Here is a 20,872-nt window from a genome sequence, read left to right on the forward strand (position 1 = left end):
CCAGCCTGCTGCCCCTCTTCACATCCTAGGGCAAAGGCAGAAGCTGAGCCTAAAGGGCTCTCCCCCAGTTTCTATCTATCTGGGTGTGAAAAGCCACTTCTAAGCCTACACTATTTTATGAAAACAGTACTTTGGAGCACTGAGCTCAAGTGTTATAAAGAAGGGTTGTAGCTGTGCATAGGCATGCTGTGGTGGAAAAAAGTTCATTAGAAGAGGCATACTAGGCCTGGTCACCTATCAGTGCAAACACCCCTCCACAGCCCCTGGTTGTGCAGCCTGCAGCAGAGCCAAATACTGTGGAAATGTACCCTGGCCAAAGTGACTGCCCACTTCTCCTGATTTGGAAACAGCCCAAAATGCTGCAGAGCCAATACCTCCCCAATGGCCACAGAGATAACAGGCACTCTGGACTTTCTGTTGAATAAAGTAAACTCCTAAACAGAAAAAAGGCACAGTCATCTTTGCTGGCTCTGAAAGCATGGGGTCTCATTTAGTGTAGCCTGTTAGTCCCAGTCAGTCCTCACGTGGAGTAGTAACTTACTCTAGGAGCAGGACCATACAAACCATGCTTGTGAGCTAGAGGGCTACGCACTGCGAGTAACACCATAAAAAGCTGGACCTTGTACTGAAGTCCTGCTCTGTATTTCGGAAAGTCACACTAGTGAAGAGAACATGGAAGGTTCCTGTCCAAGAGTGGGATGAGCAAACTTGTAACCTTTTCCAACCCAATGTTTGCTGCATACTACAGCTCTGTTTTCTACTGTTTGTAAATCTATCAAGGAAAGGACTTCAGAGCAGATTCACGTATTTACAAATTCAGATTAAAAAATGTCATTTAAAAATAAGCCTATTTAAAAGTTGGAATGTTTCATTCTGATATTTTTAATAATGAATTTAATTTTGGAAATGCCAACCATTCTTTTGACTTTTTTTACTTTTTCTCTTTCAGAATGGAAGTTTTGTTGTTGTTTAAAAAAGTAATCTCGTGCTTTTTAAAGGGAAAAACATTTGAAATAGGCTTATAACACTGCAGAGAAAGTAAACAGGTCAACTATAACATTTGGTTTGACCCTCAAATGATCTGTTTTGCTTTTTCAGTTTTGATAAGAAGCCTGAAAGGCCTTTTTTTGACCTGAACTTATACGTTGTACCTTTCTGTTTTGTCCAGTAAACTAAAAAAGAAGCATAACTCCACAGTAACTATTCTAGCTCCCTGATTTTAAGTGTAGTATTTTGCCTATGTGTGATGTTCTGCTTCAGACTGAGATATTTATTCTGGTTTTGGCTTCCTAGCTATCTTCTGCAATAGCATGAGCCAGATATGCAGCATATGGCTGCACCAAGCAATGCCATACTGTACAGGGGGTCCTATTAAAATGAAGTCAGTGAAAAGACTCTGTTGGTGAGTTTATGCATCTCTGTGGCCACCCTCAAGCCTGCAATGAGGCAAGAGGGGTTGCCCAAGCAGACCCACAGGGAAGCTGCATGCAAGCAGGGAGGAATAAAGATTATGTACAAAGAGGCTTTTGAAGTGAAAATAACTGTTTTTGACCATTTAAGCAAAAAGAGAATCTTTACCACATCCTGGTATACACACAGAGTAGCTAGTGTGGAAGCAAACTGGATCCAGTATTAACTATTTGCTTGGTGTGGGGCATGGCTGAGCTGCTGTTACAGCATATCCCAGCGTACAAGTCTGGCTCTGTGGACATTTGCTCTCTCTGCAGGGAAGGTGGAGACGGGCTGGCATGGGGCCACGTGGTCAGGCACCAGCATACAGCAGCCCTGGGTGCAGAGCGGCCCAGGAGGAGCTTGGCTGGGCCGGAGTCCTTCAGGCTGCCGCTCTGTGGGGATTTACAAAATGTAAGGGAGACAAGGGTCAAGGGGGCAGAAGAGCTTAGGAGTTTGCTGGGGTCTGGCATTTGGGGCTTTTCCTGAGAGCTGCTCATTTCTGTGTATGAGAATGGGAAAGGACTCCCCACACCTGAAGTGGTCTGTATGAAAGAGGGGCTGCACCCTCAGAGGGACAGGCACATATTTGAAGAGAGACTTATGTAGCTCTTCAAGCTGAAAGTCTTTCTGTCTTCAAAAGAAAACCCAGACCATGTCTACAGAGGTGTTCAACATCCACTTCAGGTGGTCCCACTGTTAAACAAAGGAAAGGATGAACATCCATATGGACATTTATTTTACTGAAAAATAGGCCAGCTGCTGACAGCACCTTGTGAGCTCTCATTTCATTAGGTAACCCCTCAAGTCCCTGTGTCTCCATCTGGATCTTGCTTCCATGCTTTCTTCCCTCTCTTGAGAGAGAATTTATTTTCAAGACTTTCATATTTACAGCTCTTTTAATCCCCTGCCTCACCCCTTCATGGTCCAAAATAGTTTTATAGGTTGGCCAGAGAAAAGGCAAAATCCTCAAAGCCAGTGCTGGAGGCATGGTCCTTTAATAACTTCCAAGTGCTAGCTGGGAGGAGGAGAGGCTTGAGACACACTTTCTGCCTGTGTTTCCACACAGTCATGTGTTGATTTAAAGGAGTGCAATTACCCGGAGAACACCTAAAAAAATTAGGCCAGCATTTGGCATTAGTAAGTTACCACAGAGGAGCTCTGAACCCATCACACTTGGCCATCCAGCCACAGTGAGAATGGTTCCGTGAAGTACAACACTCAGCAAGGATCAGCTGCTGGAGCATTGCTTCAGCTCCAGGGCACAGTCTGATCATATTTCGTGGCTTTTGTGTTTTCCTTTATCCTACTTCATGTGGCTGAGTGAGGCACCAACAGCCAGAACAGCCACCCCCACACTTCTTCCATGTGCAGTATCCTCTGAGAAGATCTCACTGTCCTTCTCCCACCCTGGGCCAGGGTGACGCAGCAGACAGAAAGTCCGGGGAGAAGATGAGTTGTCTACCTGCTCAAGGGAGCCCAGCAACAGATGGTGTAGACCAAATAAGCTATAGCTAACCTGAGTATCACAGCTGATTTTTATCAAGCAGGGAAGGGATACAAAACAGGGGAAAAAACTACTCTTTTGGCCAGTGATGGCTCTAGGCATTGGCAAAGGCAGTTGCAATGGGCAGCAGACTACTGAGGGCAGCAAAGCAGGCAGAGTCCCAGAAGACATGACTGCTGGACCCACCAGCAAAGCAGCAGCAGTGGAGGAGAAGGGGGACATCTTCCTTGCTGTCCCATCCTTCTCCTATTTTCACAGCCAACAGGGCATCACCTGGATCTCATTAACTTCCACATCTCTGTGCTGAGGATGTCACTGAGCACAAAGTGTGTGCCTCTCAGTCTCCATGATTATGGCCTAGGTGGGCAAGGTGGAGGTTATCTCAGCTGTGCAGGCCCATGATTTAGGCTGCTGTATGCAGGGGGACTTCCTCTCTGCTGAACAAGAACAGCCCAAGGGCTGCTCTGGCTTACCCAGCCCAATGTGCATGAGACAGCCCTGAGGAGCTAAAGCTGCAGGTCAGACTCAGCAAATCTCTTTCCTCCAGATGCCCTTTTTATTTCCCTGTTATGTTTCCAACAGCATGCAAAACTAGCATGAGTGTATGCATGCCAGGTCTCTTATCAAGCCTTGGTGCTGTGGGAGATGGCAAGTTTGCATAGAAAGAATCTGCTTTGTTGGGATGGAGACAAACCCAGCCAACACGTCTTCGTCTGAGCTACCGTCCCCTAGGTCACCTTTAGAGGCACTGGAGAGAACCACATTCAGCCCACCTAGTTCAGGTATCTGTTTTAGAGCAAGAAGAAGCACATCCTGGAAGTGTCTACTTCTCTCCTTCATACACTAGCTTCCTTGTAGATTGTTCTTAAAGGTGATAATAACTTGTTTAGTGAACAGTAATGCATTTAACCAGAGAATATCAACAGGCCTCCTTAGTTCACTTATAGATATACGCATTGCTGACATATGGAAATTTTGCAGGATTGTATTACAGTGGTCAATTCACAAATTTAGACTAGCTCTGCTGTTGGTATAAATTTCCCTTCATCTTAATGAATCAAATATGTCCTATGACTTATAATTATTTTTCATTTGTGCTAACACCACACAACCCTTTCATTTACTAGTCAATTCAATTTGCAAATGGAAAATATGCAGGCCACAACTTATTACAGTGTTCTATAGAAAGAATTGCTTATGGGCACAACTATCACATGTTGATGTTCTTAAAAAAATGTTCAAAAACCGATATAACAAAGTGGATTTGCTTGGGAGCACAGAGTACACAGCTGTATGTGTTGCAACATAACTATCCTGAATTGCGAGGGTTTCATGCTTTTTAAACACCGTCCATGACATCTGGGAAATATTTCTGCATGAATAAATAGTCACGCAATGCCCTTAAAGGTAAATGGCTCCTTGTTTCCCCAAAAGCTTTCCAAATCAGTCAGTAAAAGTTGCTGAGTTTCTTAAAGGAGTCATGAACTGTGAAAAAAGTGAAAAATGCTGCCATTCTGATGCTTTTTCACCTGTGCCTGTACTCCCTTTGTAGAAGTACTAGTGGTAGGAGGTGATGAGCTTATACATATCAGATTTATTGAGGTGGAAAAGGCCTAAGAGGACAGTAGCCCCCCCAGGAGAATTGCTTCATGCAACATGTGCTCTGGGAGTCACATGGTTGACATGCAGGTTACATTTGCCTTTCTGTAATATGTATACAGACACTGATATCAGACATGTATCAGTCTACGGCCCGACTCACTTCTCCCTCTTATGGTAGTAGGTGCAGCAGAATACTTACTTTTGAAAAGGAGAAAATGCACTTTTTTCACTCTCACACCAGTTAAAGATGGAGGTTTTAAATTAGAAGTTTTAAATTGAACTTTTAACTTTAAAAGACCACTTCTGCTCCAGAACTTTAAATAATTTTAAGCCCAGAAAAAGAAATGCATGCTGCTTTCCCCCATTTTGGCAATGAAATGGAATTTCAAATGTAACCCTAAACACCCTGAACAAATGTTGCTGCAAAGTAAAAATGCAAGGACACAGTCAGGTCTCCTAAAGAAAAATATTTACCTCAAATGTACGAAGAACTTTAGCCAATGCCCCAACTTCTTCTTTCAGAGAGAAAATCAAAGAAATCACACCACTTCTATTTGCATGTTCCTCAATGTACATAGATTCCTGAAAAAAAAAGGGGGGAAAAAAAACTTCTTTAAATTCACCCCAGAAATCAGTGTTGTTTTGCTCCACTTCCCTTTTGCATTACATCAATAATGTAAAGAGGATATAAAGTTATTTTAAGCAGGTACCTGAGATCTACCCCAGCAAAAAGACAAGCTAAGGCAGAATCAAGGCAACTGTTGTTGCCAGAATAAGTAAAGCAGCCCTGGGGCTGCTCTGACTTATGGTGGTAGAAAAACAACATCCCTCCCTTCATCCTAGAACCCATTGTGGGAGGAAGGTAGGAAAATAATCTAATACCATTTTTGCCCCACTTCACCTCTCAACTATACTGAGCTCAGGGAAGATTGGCATCATTAGGGTACTTCAGTTTTACCTACAGTGAAAAGACCTTCCCTTAGGTTTTCTTTTCATTAATGCTCAGGATTAAGCAGAGCAATATAAACTAGTTCTGTGCAGAGATGCAGGATATCACCTACATTTCGCTTCAGTTCTGCTTGTGCCTTCCAGGTAGCACAGAAGAGGTGATGTTCATGCAAGGGGTGTGGGAGGTACTTTAAAAACAAAAATAAGAACACAAAACCACAAGCATGGGAAAATGTTGAAGCAAATGTTAAAATCTTCTGTAAAACACACATTGAGTAAAGACTCAGTTATGACAAGACGTGTTTTCATTTATATTTGTTCCTGACTCTTACTGATTTTCTGCTGTGCAAATCCCAAAGCACAATTTCTAGTATTCCCAAGCAAGGGGAATGTTTATTTTAATTACTGCCATGGTTTGCATTACCAGAATGCCTTAGCATGTCTCAATACATGTGTTTCTTCTCACAAAACCTTTGTGATGCAGGTAAGAGCTATTTCCCTTTTTTAAGAAGCAGGAAACTGAGTCATGGAGTGGGGCCAGATTTTCAAAACTATTTGGATACCTAACATGCTGGAAAGTGCCCACAGAGATTTTGAAGAAGAGCTTAACTCTTATCAACGTCAGAGTGGATTTGATGCCCAACTGTTACAAATGTTTGGAAGTCACATCAAGGCCTTATTTGCATTTTTTAACACCTATGGGCACTGAGCAAATCACCTTTGCCCAGTATTTCAAAAATCAGACAGGGCATCTGCAACAAAGATGGGTATTGATGTAACAAGTCCCAGGCCAAGGACTGAATCAAGGAATCCATCCTTTTGATTTCTCTTTATTAAGAATGGTATTTTCAGTCAGAACCTGTCCTCACCATGGCTACTGCTAAATTTAACATACAAATCAGCGTATAAAGCATCTCAGCTCCAGAATATTGTCCTTAGAAATAGCAAAGGCAGTCTTTGTAGCAGAAGGATTAATAATCAAACCCATATACCCTGAAGCCATAAGGCTCTTGGTGGGACTGCATTTTCTGAGGCAGAGCTGTACAGAACTGCTTTCTTTTGAAAATTAAATGATTGTTGATTCTTCAGGCTGTCTTTTGGGCTGCTGTTAACCTGACCATTCATTGCCAGAGATTGACAACAGATTTTTCTACCTGGCTCCATTTCCTAAAGGCCACACAAATTACCCAAACGGTCTCTATCCTTCTGGGGAATCTCTCGTGGGAACTGCAGTGGGGAGCTCCCTAATGCAGCCTGTATGCTCTCTGGTGCAGCAGTGAGTGTTTCTGTTTTGTGCCTGTGCAGCGCCCAACAACATACGCCTAAGGCTCCCAGGCATTGCTGTACCACTAATAAGAAGCAGTAGTGCGCCACTGAGATTTCAAAGCCTTGTGTAGGCACCATTAGGGAAAAGACAGAAAACTGGTGCTTGCTGGTCTTCTGATAGCATCTAGCAAGACCACACAGAGATATAGCGATCTGGATACAGCTTCTGCAGCAAAAGGAGGGACGCTGGGTTGTAATGACAGCTCAATGTAGTCACCCAAACTAGAGACCAAGAGGACACAAGTGTTGGCTTCCTGCATGTCCAAGAAGTCTGTTGGAAAGGGAGACACTGAAAAGGTGAAGCTGAGAGAAGCATAACTCCTACTCTGCACACTGTCCCCCAACATTGGTTTTATGCACTAGAGGGAAAATAGTCACCCCTTCAACTGTCACACTCGCTGCCTGCAGTATCTCTCCATCCCCTGAAGTCTCTCACCCAACTAGGGATCCAGACCAGATCCTAGCTAGTGGGGACCAAGAGGAAAAGCAGTCAAGTAGTCAAGGTGTGGCATGGTGTGGCAGCTGGCTAACAAAAGCCATTTATACCTGAAGGAACCGTGAGAGAAAACACACAAGTCTATCAAAATGCAAAACAAATGTCAGTAGTGTGGAAATCTTAGGATAGTGTAGTCAGAGTCATCTGAAATACTGGCTTTGCATGGCTTTGATGTGCTGTTTTCCCCCACCACAAACAAAACTGACCTTAACAGCAAAGCTGTATTACACTAGTGTCTGCCAGATGGACCAAGAATTTGGTTTTCGTAGTCTGCACTGAAAATGTTTAAAAAAGCAGGCTATTATGTAATTAAAATTCTCTTTCTAACACTTGTCTGAGAGACCAACTTCTATGGAAGGTTGACTTGAATCTGTCTGACAAAAGAAGAATTCATGGTTTGGACACCTGCAGAGGATATAGTCCAAGGTTCAAGCCCTGCAAACTAGTTTTGATGTTAACTGAGCTCTTTAGACCATGTGATTGCCCACGAAGGCCTTGAAAACCTTCTTTCAAACCCAGACAGATTCATATTAGTCCCCAGCCTTGATGCGTTAAGACCAGGCATTTCTAGTCTGTTCTCATTCATTTTTCTGCTCTTCTAAACTGGTTTATGTTGTTCCTTAAAAGTAATAGACATTGCAGTAGAGACTAGACACTAATCCTGCAAACACAGTGATACTTGCTTAACTTTTTGCATATAGGCATATGAAGCCAGCTTGCTGGAAGGCACAAAAGTTATTCCAAGCCTGAGTCTGTCCACAGAGGTGAAGGCTTGAATGCTGTTTCATCGCAAGAGGAAAAAAGAGTAAAATGATTATTTTCCTGACCAGTCCCAAGATCCTATCAATACACATGGAGGCAATATACATCAATACACACTGGAGGCAATATACATCAATCTTACACAGGTGCTCACATATATTGTTGAGCCTTTTGGAGTAAGCATGTGTATTTTTTTAAACTGTTGATCATAGTTTACCCATTCTAAATCCTAATTCTAATTTCTTGTCTTCCAAACTCTTAAATAGAGAGAAATTGCAACTTTGGAACAGTTCTTTTGACTATTACTACTGTGATTATGATTAAGAGTTAAACAAATTGTTTCATTGTCATTGAAATATTGCCTGTATGATTTGTATATGTGATTTATAAATGTAGCCTGGAATAAATTAAGCTCTAATTTTCTTCCAGCTCTGTCTTTTTCAGAGAGCAAAATAAGAACCAGTTGACCAGGGAGTAAAATAAGGTCCATTTCTGGACTTAGTACAATCTCATACATAGGTGGTATGCAAATGCAAGGACAGGTTTGCCTGAATGCCATGCATATCTTCATTTTTAATTAACTATGTGTCACAGAGATTGATATTGCCTCTCTGACACTTGTGCCAGAATTGGAGATTCATAACACAGACATGTCAACCTTCTAATCCATTTCTGAGCTTTTTAAGTAGAGCCCTTCTGAGGGAATTCCAACCTGTTGAAGCCAGAGGAAGTTTTGCCTGCAGTTTCAGTTAAACTAAAATTTCACCTATCCGTGTTAAATTCCAGTCTTACTAGAGCTACAAAATAACAGGGGGAAAAAATGGAAAAAATCTATTTCAAAGAAAATAAGGATCTTCAGTTACATCTGAAAACGGCATAGTTTCTAAGTCATTTAAAGTCCAATTTCTTAAGGCATTTGGATGCTCAGCTCCCACAGACCCATTGGGACCAAACAATTAAACAACATTAAAAAGTAGCAAGGTAAGACCTAGAGAATCTCCATGGGAGTTCAGCCTCAGCACACAAAGCAGCAGGAAACCAGGCTTCCTTGACTGCTCTGCTCTTAAAACAGCTGGTAGAAACAGAAATCATCTTTTCACATCTTCTGCAGTTTGTATCTGGCTTCAGTGGCATTACATAGGACAAATACGTGCAGAATTTGGCCTAATAATTAACCATGCTGGCCTCAAGCTATGTATCTGTCACTCACTCCTGCAGTAACTATAGTGCCTGTAATTTAAAGGCATGGGCTTCAGTAGGCTGCCCTCTCTTTTCCAAAGCAAAGCATTCAAAGTAAGTCAGTAAACCTTAAAAAAGGGGGAGATGTCAAAGTCCCAGAATTTAACAAATATCTCCACCAGAAGAGCGCATAACTTCAGTTGCTTTCCATTAACAAAAGAAGACAGTCCTCTTCTGTCACACAAGTTTTGAGACCTCTAATTAGCTGCTGGTCTTTGCTGCTACTTCTTCTAGTTGCCATATATGTATGAATACATTTGTAGTGATCTCCTGATTCTGCTCTGTTGCCTATCCTTCACTTCCACTACTGCAATGTTCATTTTTGTTCGTGCTGCACATCTGCAAGCACGATTAACAACAGAGCAGGATGCCGGCTGCCAAAAGAGAGAACGGTAGAAACCAAGCACCGCAAAGCTTCCAAACGGGAGCATCGTTTCCTCCCACCTCAGGACATGCTGCTTGTGTGGGGCAAGATCTGCAAGTGCTGGGGGAAGGGGGGGGGCAGGAGGCAAGCAGCCACCACCACCTGGCCACTCAAAAGGAGTGGGTGCACGGGCCCCACAGCTTACCTGCAGCGGGTCACCGTTCATTTTGCAGTGCTGCACGTCCATGGTGCAAAGGCAGCAATGCCCAGGCACTGAGGCCCCCTCTCCCACTGCAAGCAAAGCCTTCTGACCTTACCGGGGTAGTCCGAGCTCTGTGCAAAGGTATTTAAAGCAGAGCACACAAGGCAAAGCCATCCCCTTCCCCCCTTCTGTGACTCCCGCCCCCGGCAGCGGTGCCAAGGGGGCGTTCTCCCTGCCCGCCCCCCACCCGCCCCCCACCCGCTGCTGGCACCCGCGCCAGCTGCACCACGCCAGCCGTCCCCGCTGAGCCCCTCCAGCACGCAGAGGCGCTCCAGCACATTGTTTCCCTCCATGACCAACGTGGATGAGCAGCATGCTTTGAATTAGCAGCCCTCCTCCTTCCAAGCAGCCTTGTTCGCTGTTTGCATCGCTGCGTGTCCATGCTTCGTCTGTTTTTAGTAAGCCTTTCCCCCTGCCTTTGCCCTGGGCTGTGCAAGGGGTTAGCATCAGGTGGATTTCCCGTGAGGACCTGCTCCACGTGGTTGGAGATGAGTTGTTGTCCAGGATGGGCTGTTTGGATGCCAGCCATGGGGCCACAGCAGGCTCTGCGATGGGGGAAGGCTGTGGCACAGGGCAGCAGCCTATCATTTAGCAAGGCCTTCTGGGCTGCATCCAAGAGGTTAGAGAGCAGGAGACACAGCTCCATGTGCCAGACATTGGAGATAGAGGCCCAGTTTAAAGGAGGCATGAGCCAAGAGTTTGCTGCATGAATCTCACACTCGGACATCAAGAAAGACACAGGAAGGAAGAAAAGGAGCAGGGAAGAAAGGATCAGAGTGAGAGGACAGGGCAGGAGGATGCAGAAGGATTGCAGAGAGCGTGCATGAGCTTGTACGTAATGTTAGCCATGGAAAATACAACAAGGGGAATATGAAGTGAGGGTTGTGAATGAATTCAAAAAGTGCTGGTAAGGTAAGGGGTTGGTATAAAACAGCCCAGGCTTGGTTGGGAAAGAGTCACAAAAGGAGATGGGGGAATGATGGAAAGCCATAGTCCAATATCAAACAGCAGGTTAAAAATAAAAAAAAATTGTCAAGGCCTATCTTGTTTCCAGAAAGGATGAAGTCTACACTAAAACAAGCCATGTCAAGGCAGGTAGTCTTGCTATATTTAGTGATGAAGATAACTCCTATGTTACATGGGAATTGTCTCTTTACAGTTCTTTCAGCCTTGAGGGAAGCTCTACTGAACGCTTAAGAGCTAATTCAGTTTGGTGAGTTCTAACGAGTTACTGTGAATCAGCTGTACTTACAAAATCTGGTAGCTACTAAACCCCCTCAGTCTCACAGTAGATGAACTGAACTGAGCCACTTTCAGTGATTTCAGTCCAAACCCATGTTGAACCCCATGACAACGCCGTCAGAGTCCAGCCCACTGAAGTTATCTTCTGTATAATGTGCTTCTAAAATGACTCAATGCTTTGGGCGTGAGTATGTATCTTCTTCAGAGCACCTGCTGTCCATCCATCCTGTGACTATAACCAGAGGTAGAAAATCACTGTCTCAAATGAACAGCAAGCCTGTGGTACGAGCTATCAGGTCAGCCAATGTAATACACCCATGACCCTGTGCCCTTGCTGACACCCCGGCAGCGTGTTGGGGTAAAGAGGGATGGGCAGCAGGGGAAAAGGGAGGTTAACCTCATTCATTGTCAGCAGCATAAAAACTACAGTTTTTGAACTGCTCAGCTAATAAGCTCATTAGGGGAAGCAACATTTTGTGTCCTGTGTTCATACAGCACCTGACACAGGCACATCCATAACAGGGGCATCCAGGGACGTCTTGCGCTAAAAGTAGTGAGATGAGGATGGTGGTTGCACTGATTATTACAGTCCTGGTGCAGAATAAGACTGTTTCTAACAACTGTTCTTGTTTGCTGTTTGCTTTCCATGCACACTGTACCTCTCTACCTGGTACTTTTTTCAATTAGATTTTAAAAAGCTTAAATGCATGCCCAAGACTGGCCAGAATAACTGTAGCATCCGAAGTCATAAACTGTGTGTGTGGGGGGAGGTGTTATTTGTTTGTGCCTTCCTTTTCACTCTTCTTTCTTTCTCTTTTCACCAAGCTTTGACCCATCTTTTTTCCTTCTCTGTGGCTTTTACATGCATTTAGTCTTTTTCCTTTCTTCCATCCCTCCTCCCCTTTTCTTCTGCGTTACGCCCTCTGTTGTTGTGTCTACCCTGACACTAATGGCAAAGCAAAATACTGGGTTCACAAAATACTGCTCATGCCAAATCCTTGTAATTCTCTATTTTTGACTCCTTCCAACCCCTGCTTTTTCTATTTATATTGCAAGCTTATCTCTTACTCTTATTGCTACCTAATCATAATAATATCACCAGTGTGTTGCCACTGGCCTTCAGAACGGAGTTCTCTGCTTATTCAGCCTGGACCTTCAGAGGTGGCCTGGTAGCAAAAGGCACTGGCTGGGAGAAGCAAAGCTCCCTGTCAGGACAGATTCCCAAATCCTCTTGTTCTGGAGCAAAGAAACTTTGTGTGTGCATGTGTGTGCGTGTGTGCATGTGTGCGTGCGTGCGTGCGTGTGTGTGTGTGTGTGTAGGCAAGCTTTTGCTCTAGGAATCACTCCAGTGCCATTACCAGCATGAACACACAGTCGCATCAGTAGTGGTTACCTTGAGACCATTTCAGAGTGCAAGCTGCCTGCGCTTACCTGTCCTCTTTGAAGTATTTGTCCAGCATATGAAGCATGGGTCCTCCCCACTGCAGCAACATTGCTAATCTAACTGGGCTTTCCCTCTTGGGTTTCAAGTTGCCCCACATGTCTGGCTCCCGGTCGCTGGGTGAGCTCCCAAGTATTGGACTCTGTTGCTCCTGTGTGAAGCTCCCCCTCAGATATCTGCGCAGTGCGACCCCACTCCTTCCAACCACTTGGGATATTTGCTGGTGTCAGACATTGCCTCGGTCTAAAAACACCTCATTTCCCCTGGTAACACACACCTGCTTGGTGCGCACACACACACACACACACACACAGCCTCAGCTGTACTGCTCAGCCACTGGGAAGAGGGCTCTTCACACTGTGAGTTGGCTGGTGCCCTGCGCCGGCACGATGTAGGTTCAAAGGGCCACGGACTTTGGCTGCTTTTCAGACTGCTCTTTCTCTCCCCTCCCTTTGGCCAGTGTTTAGAGAGAGGCAGCTTTCCCGAAGCTGCCATGTTTTTGGAGTTGGACAGAAATATCCATGCCCACATGAGGAAACTGGGGCTATCCTCTGCCTGATGCTCGCTGCCTTTCCTGCTGGTTCATGGTGTCCCAGGCAATTTGAGAGAGCGGTGAGATGGGGGGAGAGGCTTCTCTAGTGAAAACCGAAGCTCCTGAAAAATTCCCAAACCAAGATGCAGTAAGTATCTTGGGGGTGGGGGGAGGGGGGGATCTCTTACTAATATGACTCCTGGGTACATATTTACCGGAGGTGTCCGGGTGCTGTAGCTCTCCAATTAGCACCAGCCAGGCTGTGTTTCCTCACATCCCAGGACACACAACCCGATTGCAAAAAATTCCCGTAAATGCACATCGCCCTCCCCTTGCGGAGCCGGGCTGCCTCTCCCCCGCTCCTCCTGCAGCCCCCCGATAAACGCCTTTCGGGGCACCCTCATGGCCCTCCCCGGAGCGGCTTCACGCGGCTCCTCCGCCAAACCCGCGGGGGCAGGGGCCGGACCGGGGGCTGGCCGGGAGGTGGCACTGTGTCCCCGCGGCAGCGGCCGCGGAGCCACGGCGGGAACCCGCGGAAACCCGCGGAAGCAGCAGCCGGGAGAGGGCGCCGCGGGCTGGGGGGGGGGGGCGACTTTCGCGGCGGCTTCTTTCCCTCTTGCAGCCTTATATGCAAACTGTCACTTCAGGTTAGCACAAGACCTGGTGTAGCTCATTAGCATGAGCTGTATCTAATACGCTTAAAACCTCTAATTATTTATTATGCCCTAATTGGCGGCCCAAGAAATGTCTCCAAAGTGATGAGTGTTCATCTCCAGGCGCGTTTCAAGAAGAATTCAGCAGTGTCCCCGGTCAAATGTCATTTTTACTTCTTCGTTTGGGGCACAGACTTTATTCCTCCTGTAGAAGATACAACACTAAGAAACTCTCAAAACTTGCTATCCCAAGTGCGAGCCTCCACCCACCCTGGGCAGGATGAGCAATAATTACTTACCTTCACGGTTTAATACTTGAAGACCTTACTTCTCTAAAGGGACACTTAGGAAGAGACATCAAAGTTCATCAAGTATGCAAAAGCGTAGGCAGATGCTCCTTAAAAAAAACCAGCCTAAGGAATAGTCGACAGGGGAAAAAAAAATCGCTTTCCTGAGTTCTGAGAGTAGCAAAGTTTTGGAAGTTTTATGCATATAGAAAGTGTTTCAAAGTTTACGTCTCTGGAGTCCCCCCTCCCCTTCTCCTAACTGCTTTTTTTTTTCCCCTTCCAAGTCTGTATTATGTTTCTTCGGGTTGTGCCAACTATTTATTTATCTTTATTCTTTCTCTCTTTCTTTTCCTTCATTATTCTCTCTCTCTCCCTCTCTCTCTGCTTTTTCTTTCTTTTTTTTTTTTTTCTTCTTGTGTGTGTGGCTTCTTGGTCTGATCTGTAGCTTGTTACCACCCACTGCACGCTCTCTCCTGCAGCCGAGGTGTTTCTATACAAACTCCAGCGTCCAGTTGTCATATTAATTATTACACTGAGTAATGACTGAAATAGTCAAAATAAGGGGAGACTCAAGAGAGCTTTTTCTTGCTGCTCAAAGATTCAGCAAAGAAGCCTTGCAACAAAGCACTAATTGGTCCCCAGAAATACTCTGACAAGGCATGGAAGATAGGTTTCATAAAGCCCAGCAATTGTGAAGGGGGAAAAGATCCTTGAATAGACCCCACGCTTCTTTTCTAAACTCTCTTGCTGAGCAAAAAATGGACTGCTTCTTGAATACTGGACTGATCTTGAATGCTATACCCAGCAGAGAAAAAAATGCACCATTTATTGTAAGTTTTTTTTTTCCAGCTATTCATGTGTTCTATGTGGAGAATAAGCTGGTTTTGTTTACCATGAAAGACCTTTTACTTTATTTTCACTCTTGGGGGGGAAGCTGGAAGAAGGGGGGGGCGAGGGGAGGGAGAGAAACACATGTGCCCAAATCCAGACGAGCTGCCTACTGTAACAAAATGAAGTGTAACAAATCCTACAGAAGTCCCGAATGTATCGATTCTTTGAAGATCTATATAGATTAACGACTTTCGTTCTGCTTTTCCAAGACGCATTTAATCATAACGTAAATGGCCTTTAAAAAAGAAAAGGAGCAAAAAAAGCATACCGAAGTTTAAAAAAAAAAAAAAAAAAGCAAGGACTTCAAAAGACCTCGTGAGTGTGGCTACAATTTAGGCACACAAAAAAAGCCACTATAAAATAATGGCAGTTCAAGATTAAAAAAAAAAAGAAAAAGGGCCCAGTGAAAAGGGCAAGGGCTATTTATCACTATGTTAGAATTAAGAATTTCAAAGTGCAGGTGCAGGATTGTGCGTATGTGCAGATGGAGGTGGGGGGCACCTTGAAACAATATTTGTTATCTATAAATCTGGCAGCCACGGATCCCTTATTCTACAAAATGAGCGGCCCGAGAAGCTGGCAAAATGGGCAATACCTTAGCCAATGTGAGAGATGAGGTTGTGCCCCTGTGGTAGTGGATGGTGAGGGAAGTGCTCGGCAAAGGGGAGGAAAAGGGTAGCCAGAGGGAGCCCAGAAAGTACAGAGTTATGGAGGCAAAACTACATGCGAGTTATTCTCGATGACCTCTGAGACTCACATCTTTTTTAAGATATGTCGTTCAAAGCCCTCTGAGTTTCAAGAAGGAAGCACCCAGAAATTCTGGTCTCGTTCTGCCATTTGGGAAAAGGGGAAGGAATTTCACTACTGTGGTGTTTTCGTGACAGTTTTGAGAGTGGTCTACTCCAGAAGAATTACTCTTACCTACATATATAGGTTACAGAGCTGCAATTAATTTGGTATTTCATTTCCTGATCTCTGTTACCGCTTCCCGAAGCACTGAGATGTGGCTCGCATTGCTCTTTCATTACTGTTTTCTTACTCCTGTGATGCCACAACGTGGAGCTGATGATGCAACAACTGCTTCCAGTGTAGAGAATTCTGATGTCAGACGTGGGATGTTCTTGAATGAATTAACCGGAAGACTTACAACTGAACAGAATAATTCTCTCTATACAGAGAATAATAACAAATGTATTGTGTTGAGGTCTGGTTGTCCTGCGTAGGATAGGCTAAAATAGTTCAATATATTTCATATACGCTGAGACAGTTAAGCTTAAAACTAGAAGGTAACTCAGTGATCGATGAAGAGGGCCCTGAAATAGATAGTGTGATAGAGGCTAGATCAGACAGACCTACTTCCCTTTTTTCATCATACGTGGGTATTAAAAGGTATCAAGTTAAAAATTACTAAAAGAATAGTTAATGGATGCATATTAAGTTTCTGCCATACAATATTGCTGTTTATCACTGTTTTAAAGCCACAGGCCCAGCCAGGATTGGGGATCCACAGTGCTGGTGGATGAGGAGATCTCTAAAGCTCCAGGCTGTTGTAATTGAGGCCAGGAGAAGAGCAGGGTTGATTTCTGCACTCACTTCCGCTGAAACCTGAACTGGGACTTTTTTCCTCCCTGGACGAGGAGCAGCCCACGCCGGTGGGACCCCGCGTGGGGCCAGCCTCGGCCTCCCGACACCGCGGCCGGGACCAAAGCCACCACGGGGAAACCTCCCCGGAGGTGCCACTGCCTGCCCGCACCCGCGGGGCGCCGCGGAGGCAGCGGGGCTCGGAGCCGCCCGGACGGGGCGTCCCTGGCGGGGGGGGGGGGGGGGGGGGCTCGGGCAGCAAAGGGACCCCCGGCTCTGCACAGCCCGGAGCTTTCTCCTGCGGCGGCTAGTAGAGACATCAGCCCGGCCGCGGACCTCGGAGCCGGCGCCTGCTCTCGCCTCCCCTGGTCGCCGCCGCGCCGGGCCGCGCCGGGGCCCGCGGCTGCAGCGCCGAGCACACGCAGCTCCGCGCTGCGCCGCCGCTTCGGGCTGCCGCTGTAACAGAAACGATCCCCGAGCGGAGGGCTCTTGAAACGTTGAGGAATTAAGCGCCGCCACGCTTGGTAAGATACTGAACTATTCCCAGGCATCCTGATGCTTCCCGAGGGTCAGAACAAACCGTCCGTTCCCGGGCCCGCAGGTGGAAAAGAAAACTTTTCGCGCACACACGCGCCACGTCCCGCCGGGACTGGTGAGGGCTCCGCTTTCCCCGCAGGCAGGCGCGGCCCCACTGCCCACCCCAGAGGCCGCATCCAGGCCAGCGGTTTCAGCACACCGGCGCTGCCCTCCGGGCGGGAGGCGAGTGCGGCTGGGGCTTCCCCGCGGCGCGGTGCAGCCCGCCGGGGCCCCGGCGCCGCGCACCTCCCGCACCTCCGGCTGCCTCCCGGCCCCTCCGGGAGCGCCCCCTCTCCCTCGCCCCAAACCCGGGGCTCCCCCCCACCGCACCGCACCGGAGCCGCAACCCGCGGGGCGAGCAGCGCCGCGGGGCAGCGCCTCTCCGCAGACGGCAGCCAGCCGCCGCTTTGGCACCGGCCTCCCCCGGGAGCCCCCCACCCGCGCTGCCCCCCCCCATCCCTTTCCCGGGCTGCGCGGGGCCGGGGCGGCGCCCCTCCCCGTCGGGCCGGGCCGGGCCGGGCCGGGCGCGCCCCCGCCCCCGCGCGGCGCCCCGGCGCGGGTGTTTGCTCAGGGCCGGGAGCGCGGCACGCGCCGGGCGCACGCACTTGCAACAACAAACCCGCGAGGGGTGGGGGCGGCGGGTGTGGGGAAGGGGAAGGGGGGCCCCCGGGAGGGGGGAAGGGGGGGCGGGAGGGGAGGCGGAGCCGGGCCGGGGCCAGCGCGTGTGTGCCGGAGCCTCCGGGCGTGTGTGTGTGCGTGTGCGTGTGTGTGTGTGTGTGTGTGTGTGTGTGTTGTGTTTTCCCCCCCGCGTTGAAAAGGCGGCGGCACTCCGCGGCCCGCGGTCACTGACTGCAAAGGCAGGGGAGCGTGGACGGCGCAAGGTGCAGAGTGTTTGGGGGGGGGGGGCAAGGGGGGGTCCGCGGGCGCGCGCGCGCGTGTGTGTGTGTGTGTGTCTAGGAGAGGAAGGGGGGGCGAGCCCCGTCCGCCCCTTATAAGAGACACAATCCCCAGCCACTTTTTTGCGAAAGGGGCTTTGCAAAGCAGGCTGCGCACACGCGAGCGCCACGAGCCTCCCTGCAGCCCGCCGCGCGCAGGCAGAGAGGAGGGGGTGGGCAGAGCCGCCTGCGCGCCCCGCCGCCCGCCGCCGCGCATCGGCCGCCCGCTCCCTTTTGTTGCCGCGGCCCCTTTTCCCCTTCCTTCTTCTTCCCCCCTGCCCTCCTTTTTTTTTTCTCTCTCTCCTTTTTTCCCATTTTAAACGCCGGGACATTTTTTCCTAGCCTCCCCTCGGTGGGGTGGGGAAGGGGGGTGGGGGGGCACCGGCCGCCGCTCGGGCGCCGCCGCCTCGCCAGACGCCCCAGCGCCCACGGCCAGCGGCAGCCCCGCCGGGATGGCCAGCGGCGCCGGGCAGCCGCCCTTCCTGCAGCCCGCCTGCTTCTTCGCCGCCGCCGTGGCCGCCGCCGCCCCGCCGGGGGCGCCGCCGCCGCAGCTGAGCCCGGCGGGCGGGCAGCCCTCGCCGGGGGCCAAGCCCGCGGCGCCGCGGGCCGCCAAGCGGCAGCGCTCGGCCTCGCCGGAGCTGATGCGCTGCAAGCGGCGGCTCAACTTCAGCGGCTTCGGGTACAGCCTGCCGCAGCAGCAGCCGGCCGCCGTGGCGCGGCGCAACGAGCGGGAGCGCAACCGCGTGAAGCTGGTGAACCTGGGCTTCGCCACGCTGCGGGAGCACGTCCCCAACGGCGCCGCCAACAAGAAGATGAGCAAGGTGGAGACGCTGCGCTCCGCCGTCGAGTACATCCGCGCCCTACAGCAGCTGCTGGACGAGCACGACGCCGTCAGCGCCGCCTTCCAGGCTGGCGTGCTCTCGCCCACCATCTCGCCCAGCTACTCCCACGACATGAACTCCATGGCGGGCTCCCCCGTCTCCTCCTACTCCTCCGACGAGGGCTCCTACGACCCGCTCAGCCCCGAGGAGCAGGAGCTGCTTGACTTCACCAGCTGGTTCTGAGCGCCGGCGGCCCGCGGCCCCCCCGCCGCAGGTGGGTGCGCGCCCGCGGGGCTGGCGAGGCCGGGGGGCGTCGGGCGGGGGCAGCCCGGGGTACTTACGGCCGGCTCCTTCCCTCCGCTGGTCCCCGCGCGGCTCTGATCTCCTCTCTCTTTTTATTGTTACAGGGCAGTTGCAAATGGGGGGGGAAAAAAAAACAAAAAAACTATGTATCGCCGGAAAAAAAAAACCCACAAAACTGTTGCATTTCCCGCTACCCCGCCGTCGGAGGGCGGTGCGGGATGGGCTCTCCGCGGGCGGGCGCGCCCCCGCGCACGGCGCTGCGCGCCGCGGGGGCGTGCAGGGGCCGGCCGCCCCCCAGCGCCGCCGCCGCCTGTGCTCTGTGCCCGGGCCGCCACGGACTGCGCCGCTGCCGGCACCTGCGCGACGGAGCGGGCGCCCCGAGGGAAGCAGCCCGCGCCGCGGCCCGGCGTGGGGGACCCCGTCCCGCCCCGTCCCGTCCCGGGCACTGCCTGCCCTCCACCTGCCGAGGAGCTCTTCCTTCTGCTTCTTCTCTCCTGCTAGAAAAGACACCCCCACCCCCACCCCCAATCCGCTCCCCTCCGCCCCCCTTGGCCGCTTCAGCCCTTCAAAGACTGGCGCTCCTTACTCTGTGGACAAAGTTAGTTTCCTAATGTTTGTGGAGATTCTGAAGTTAAGCTATGCTGTACTCAAAGAGTGCCCCGGAGTCCCCCCTGTGCCTGTCGCTCCCCTGCGCCGAGCTTTTCCTCTCGTTTTCATCATAGAATGCTTCCAATCTCTTTTTTTGTGAATTTTTTTATTATAAGAAAATCTATTTGTATCTATCCTAACCAGTTTGGGGATATATTAAGCTATTTTTGTACATAAGAGAGAGAGAGATTTATAGAGGTTTTGTACAAATGGTTTAAAATGTGTATATCTTGATACTTTTTTTAATATGTAATGCTTATTACCTCTTCATGTTTAGACGTGTAGTCGACATTATCTTACAACTGCCATTTTTGTATGTGGTTTTGTAAAGGACTTGGATTTCCTCCAGATGTACTTTAGCACCAACGTGTCTTACTTTATAGAAACTTTGTTAATGTATTAATAATGTTATTAAACAATGTTCAAAGTGAACAAAGTTTATGCAGCTATTGTCCAAACGCAAAATGGTAGCCATTTGTTTTGATATGCTGCCTTTTGGGGGGAAAAAAAGCAAAACAAGCAAACAAACAAACAAACAAAACCTTATGCCACTGCCTTTTCTTACTGTTTTATTACAAACTTACAAAGGTCCTGTATAACCCTGTTTTATACAAACTAGTTTCGTAATAAAACTTTTTTTAATTAAAATGATCAGCTGCCTGCTGCATGTAATTTTTTTTCTGCCATTGACAACAATGAATGTAAGGACAAAATGTTAAATGATGTTATGCCAGAGATAAGTTGCCTATGAAGTGTTTGTATCTGATGGATGTAACATATATATCTTTATCTCTATATAAATATGCAAAGATCTAGCAGTATCACCATTGTTTTCTTGCCCTTCTATGTTGCAAATGTGTATCCAAATCAAAAGGCGAGGGGATGATTAATGATTGCATTGTCCTTCCTGAAATCACTGCACATTCAAGAATTCCCCCAAAGACGAAGTCCTAAAAAGAGGGCGCTCCATGCCGCGTTTCGCTGCTGTGACCCCGTCCTCCACATCT

General features: G+C 48.6%; 2 protein-coding genes across 2 annotated transcripts in view; one reads left to right on the forward strand and one right to left on the reverse strand.

Annotated features, from left to right (window-relative positions):
- Positions 1-9,940, reverse strand: part of PAH (phenylalanine hydroxylase) — a 43,050-nt gene extending 33,110 nt beyond the window's left edge. Inside the window, exons 1-2 of the mRNA XM_013947324.1 lie at positions 9,899-9,940; positions 5,033-5,140 (exon numbers count right to left, since the gene is read on the reverse strand). Of these exons, the coding sequence (XP_013802778.1) occupies positions 5,033-5,140; positions 9,899-9,940 (150 nt within the window). The remainder of the gene's footprint in view (positions 1-5,032; positions 5,141-9,898) is intronic.
- Positions 9,941-16,047: 6,107 nt separating this feature from the next.
- On the forward strand, positions 16,048-19,725 carry ASCL1 (achaete-scute family bHLH transcription factor 1). The gene is made up of 2 exons (XM_067295658.1): positions 16,048-16,111; positions 18,436-19,725. Exons 1-2 carry the CDS (start codon positions 16,048-16,050, stop codon positions 19,155-19,157), a joined length of 786 nt encoding a protein of 261 aa, XP_067151759.1. The 3' UTR covers positions 19,158-19,725.
- The last annotated feature ends 1,147 nt before the right edge of the window (positions 19,726-20,872 follow it).

The sequence above is a fragment of the Apteryx mantelli genome, chromosome 1, assembly GCF_036417845.1.
Source record: "Apteryx mantelli isolate bAptMan1 chromosome 1, bAptMan1.hap1, whole genome shotgun sequence".
NCBI lineage: Eukaryota > Metazoa > Chordata > Aves > Apterygiformes > Apterygidae > Apteryx > Apteryx mantelli.

Coding starts and splice junctions, on each gene's coding strand:
- ASCL1 (XM_067295658.1), top strand. CDS start 16,048: ATGCCACAACGTGGAGCTGATGATGCAACAACTGCTTCCAGTGTAGAG. Junction 16,112..18,435: donor AGAGAATTCTGATGTCAGAC/GTGGGATGTTCT, acceptor ATTTTTTCCTAG/CCTCCCCTCGGTGGGGTGGG.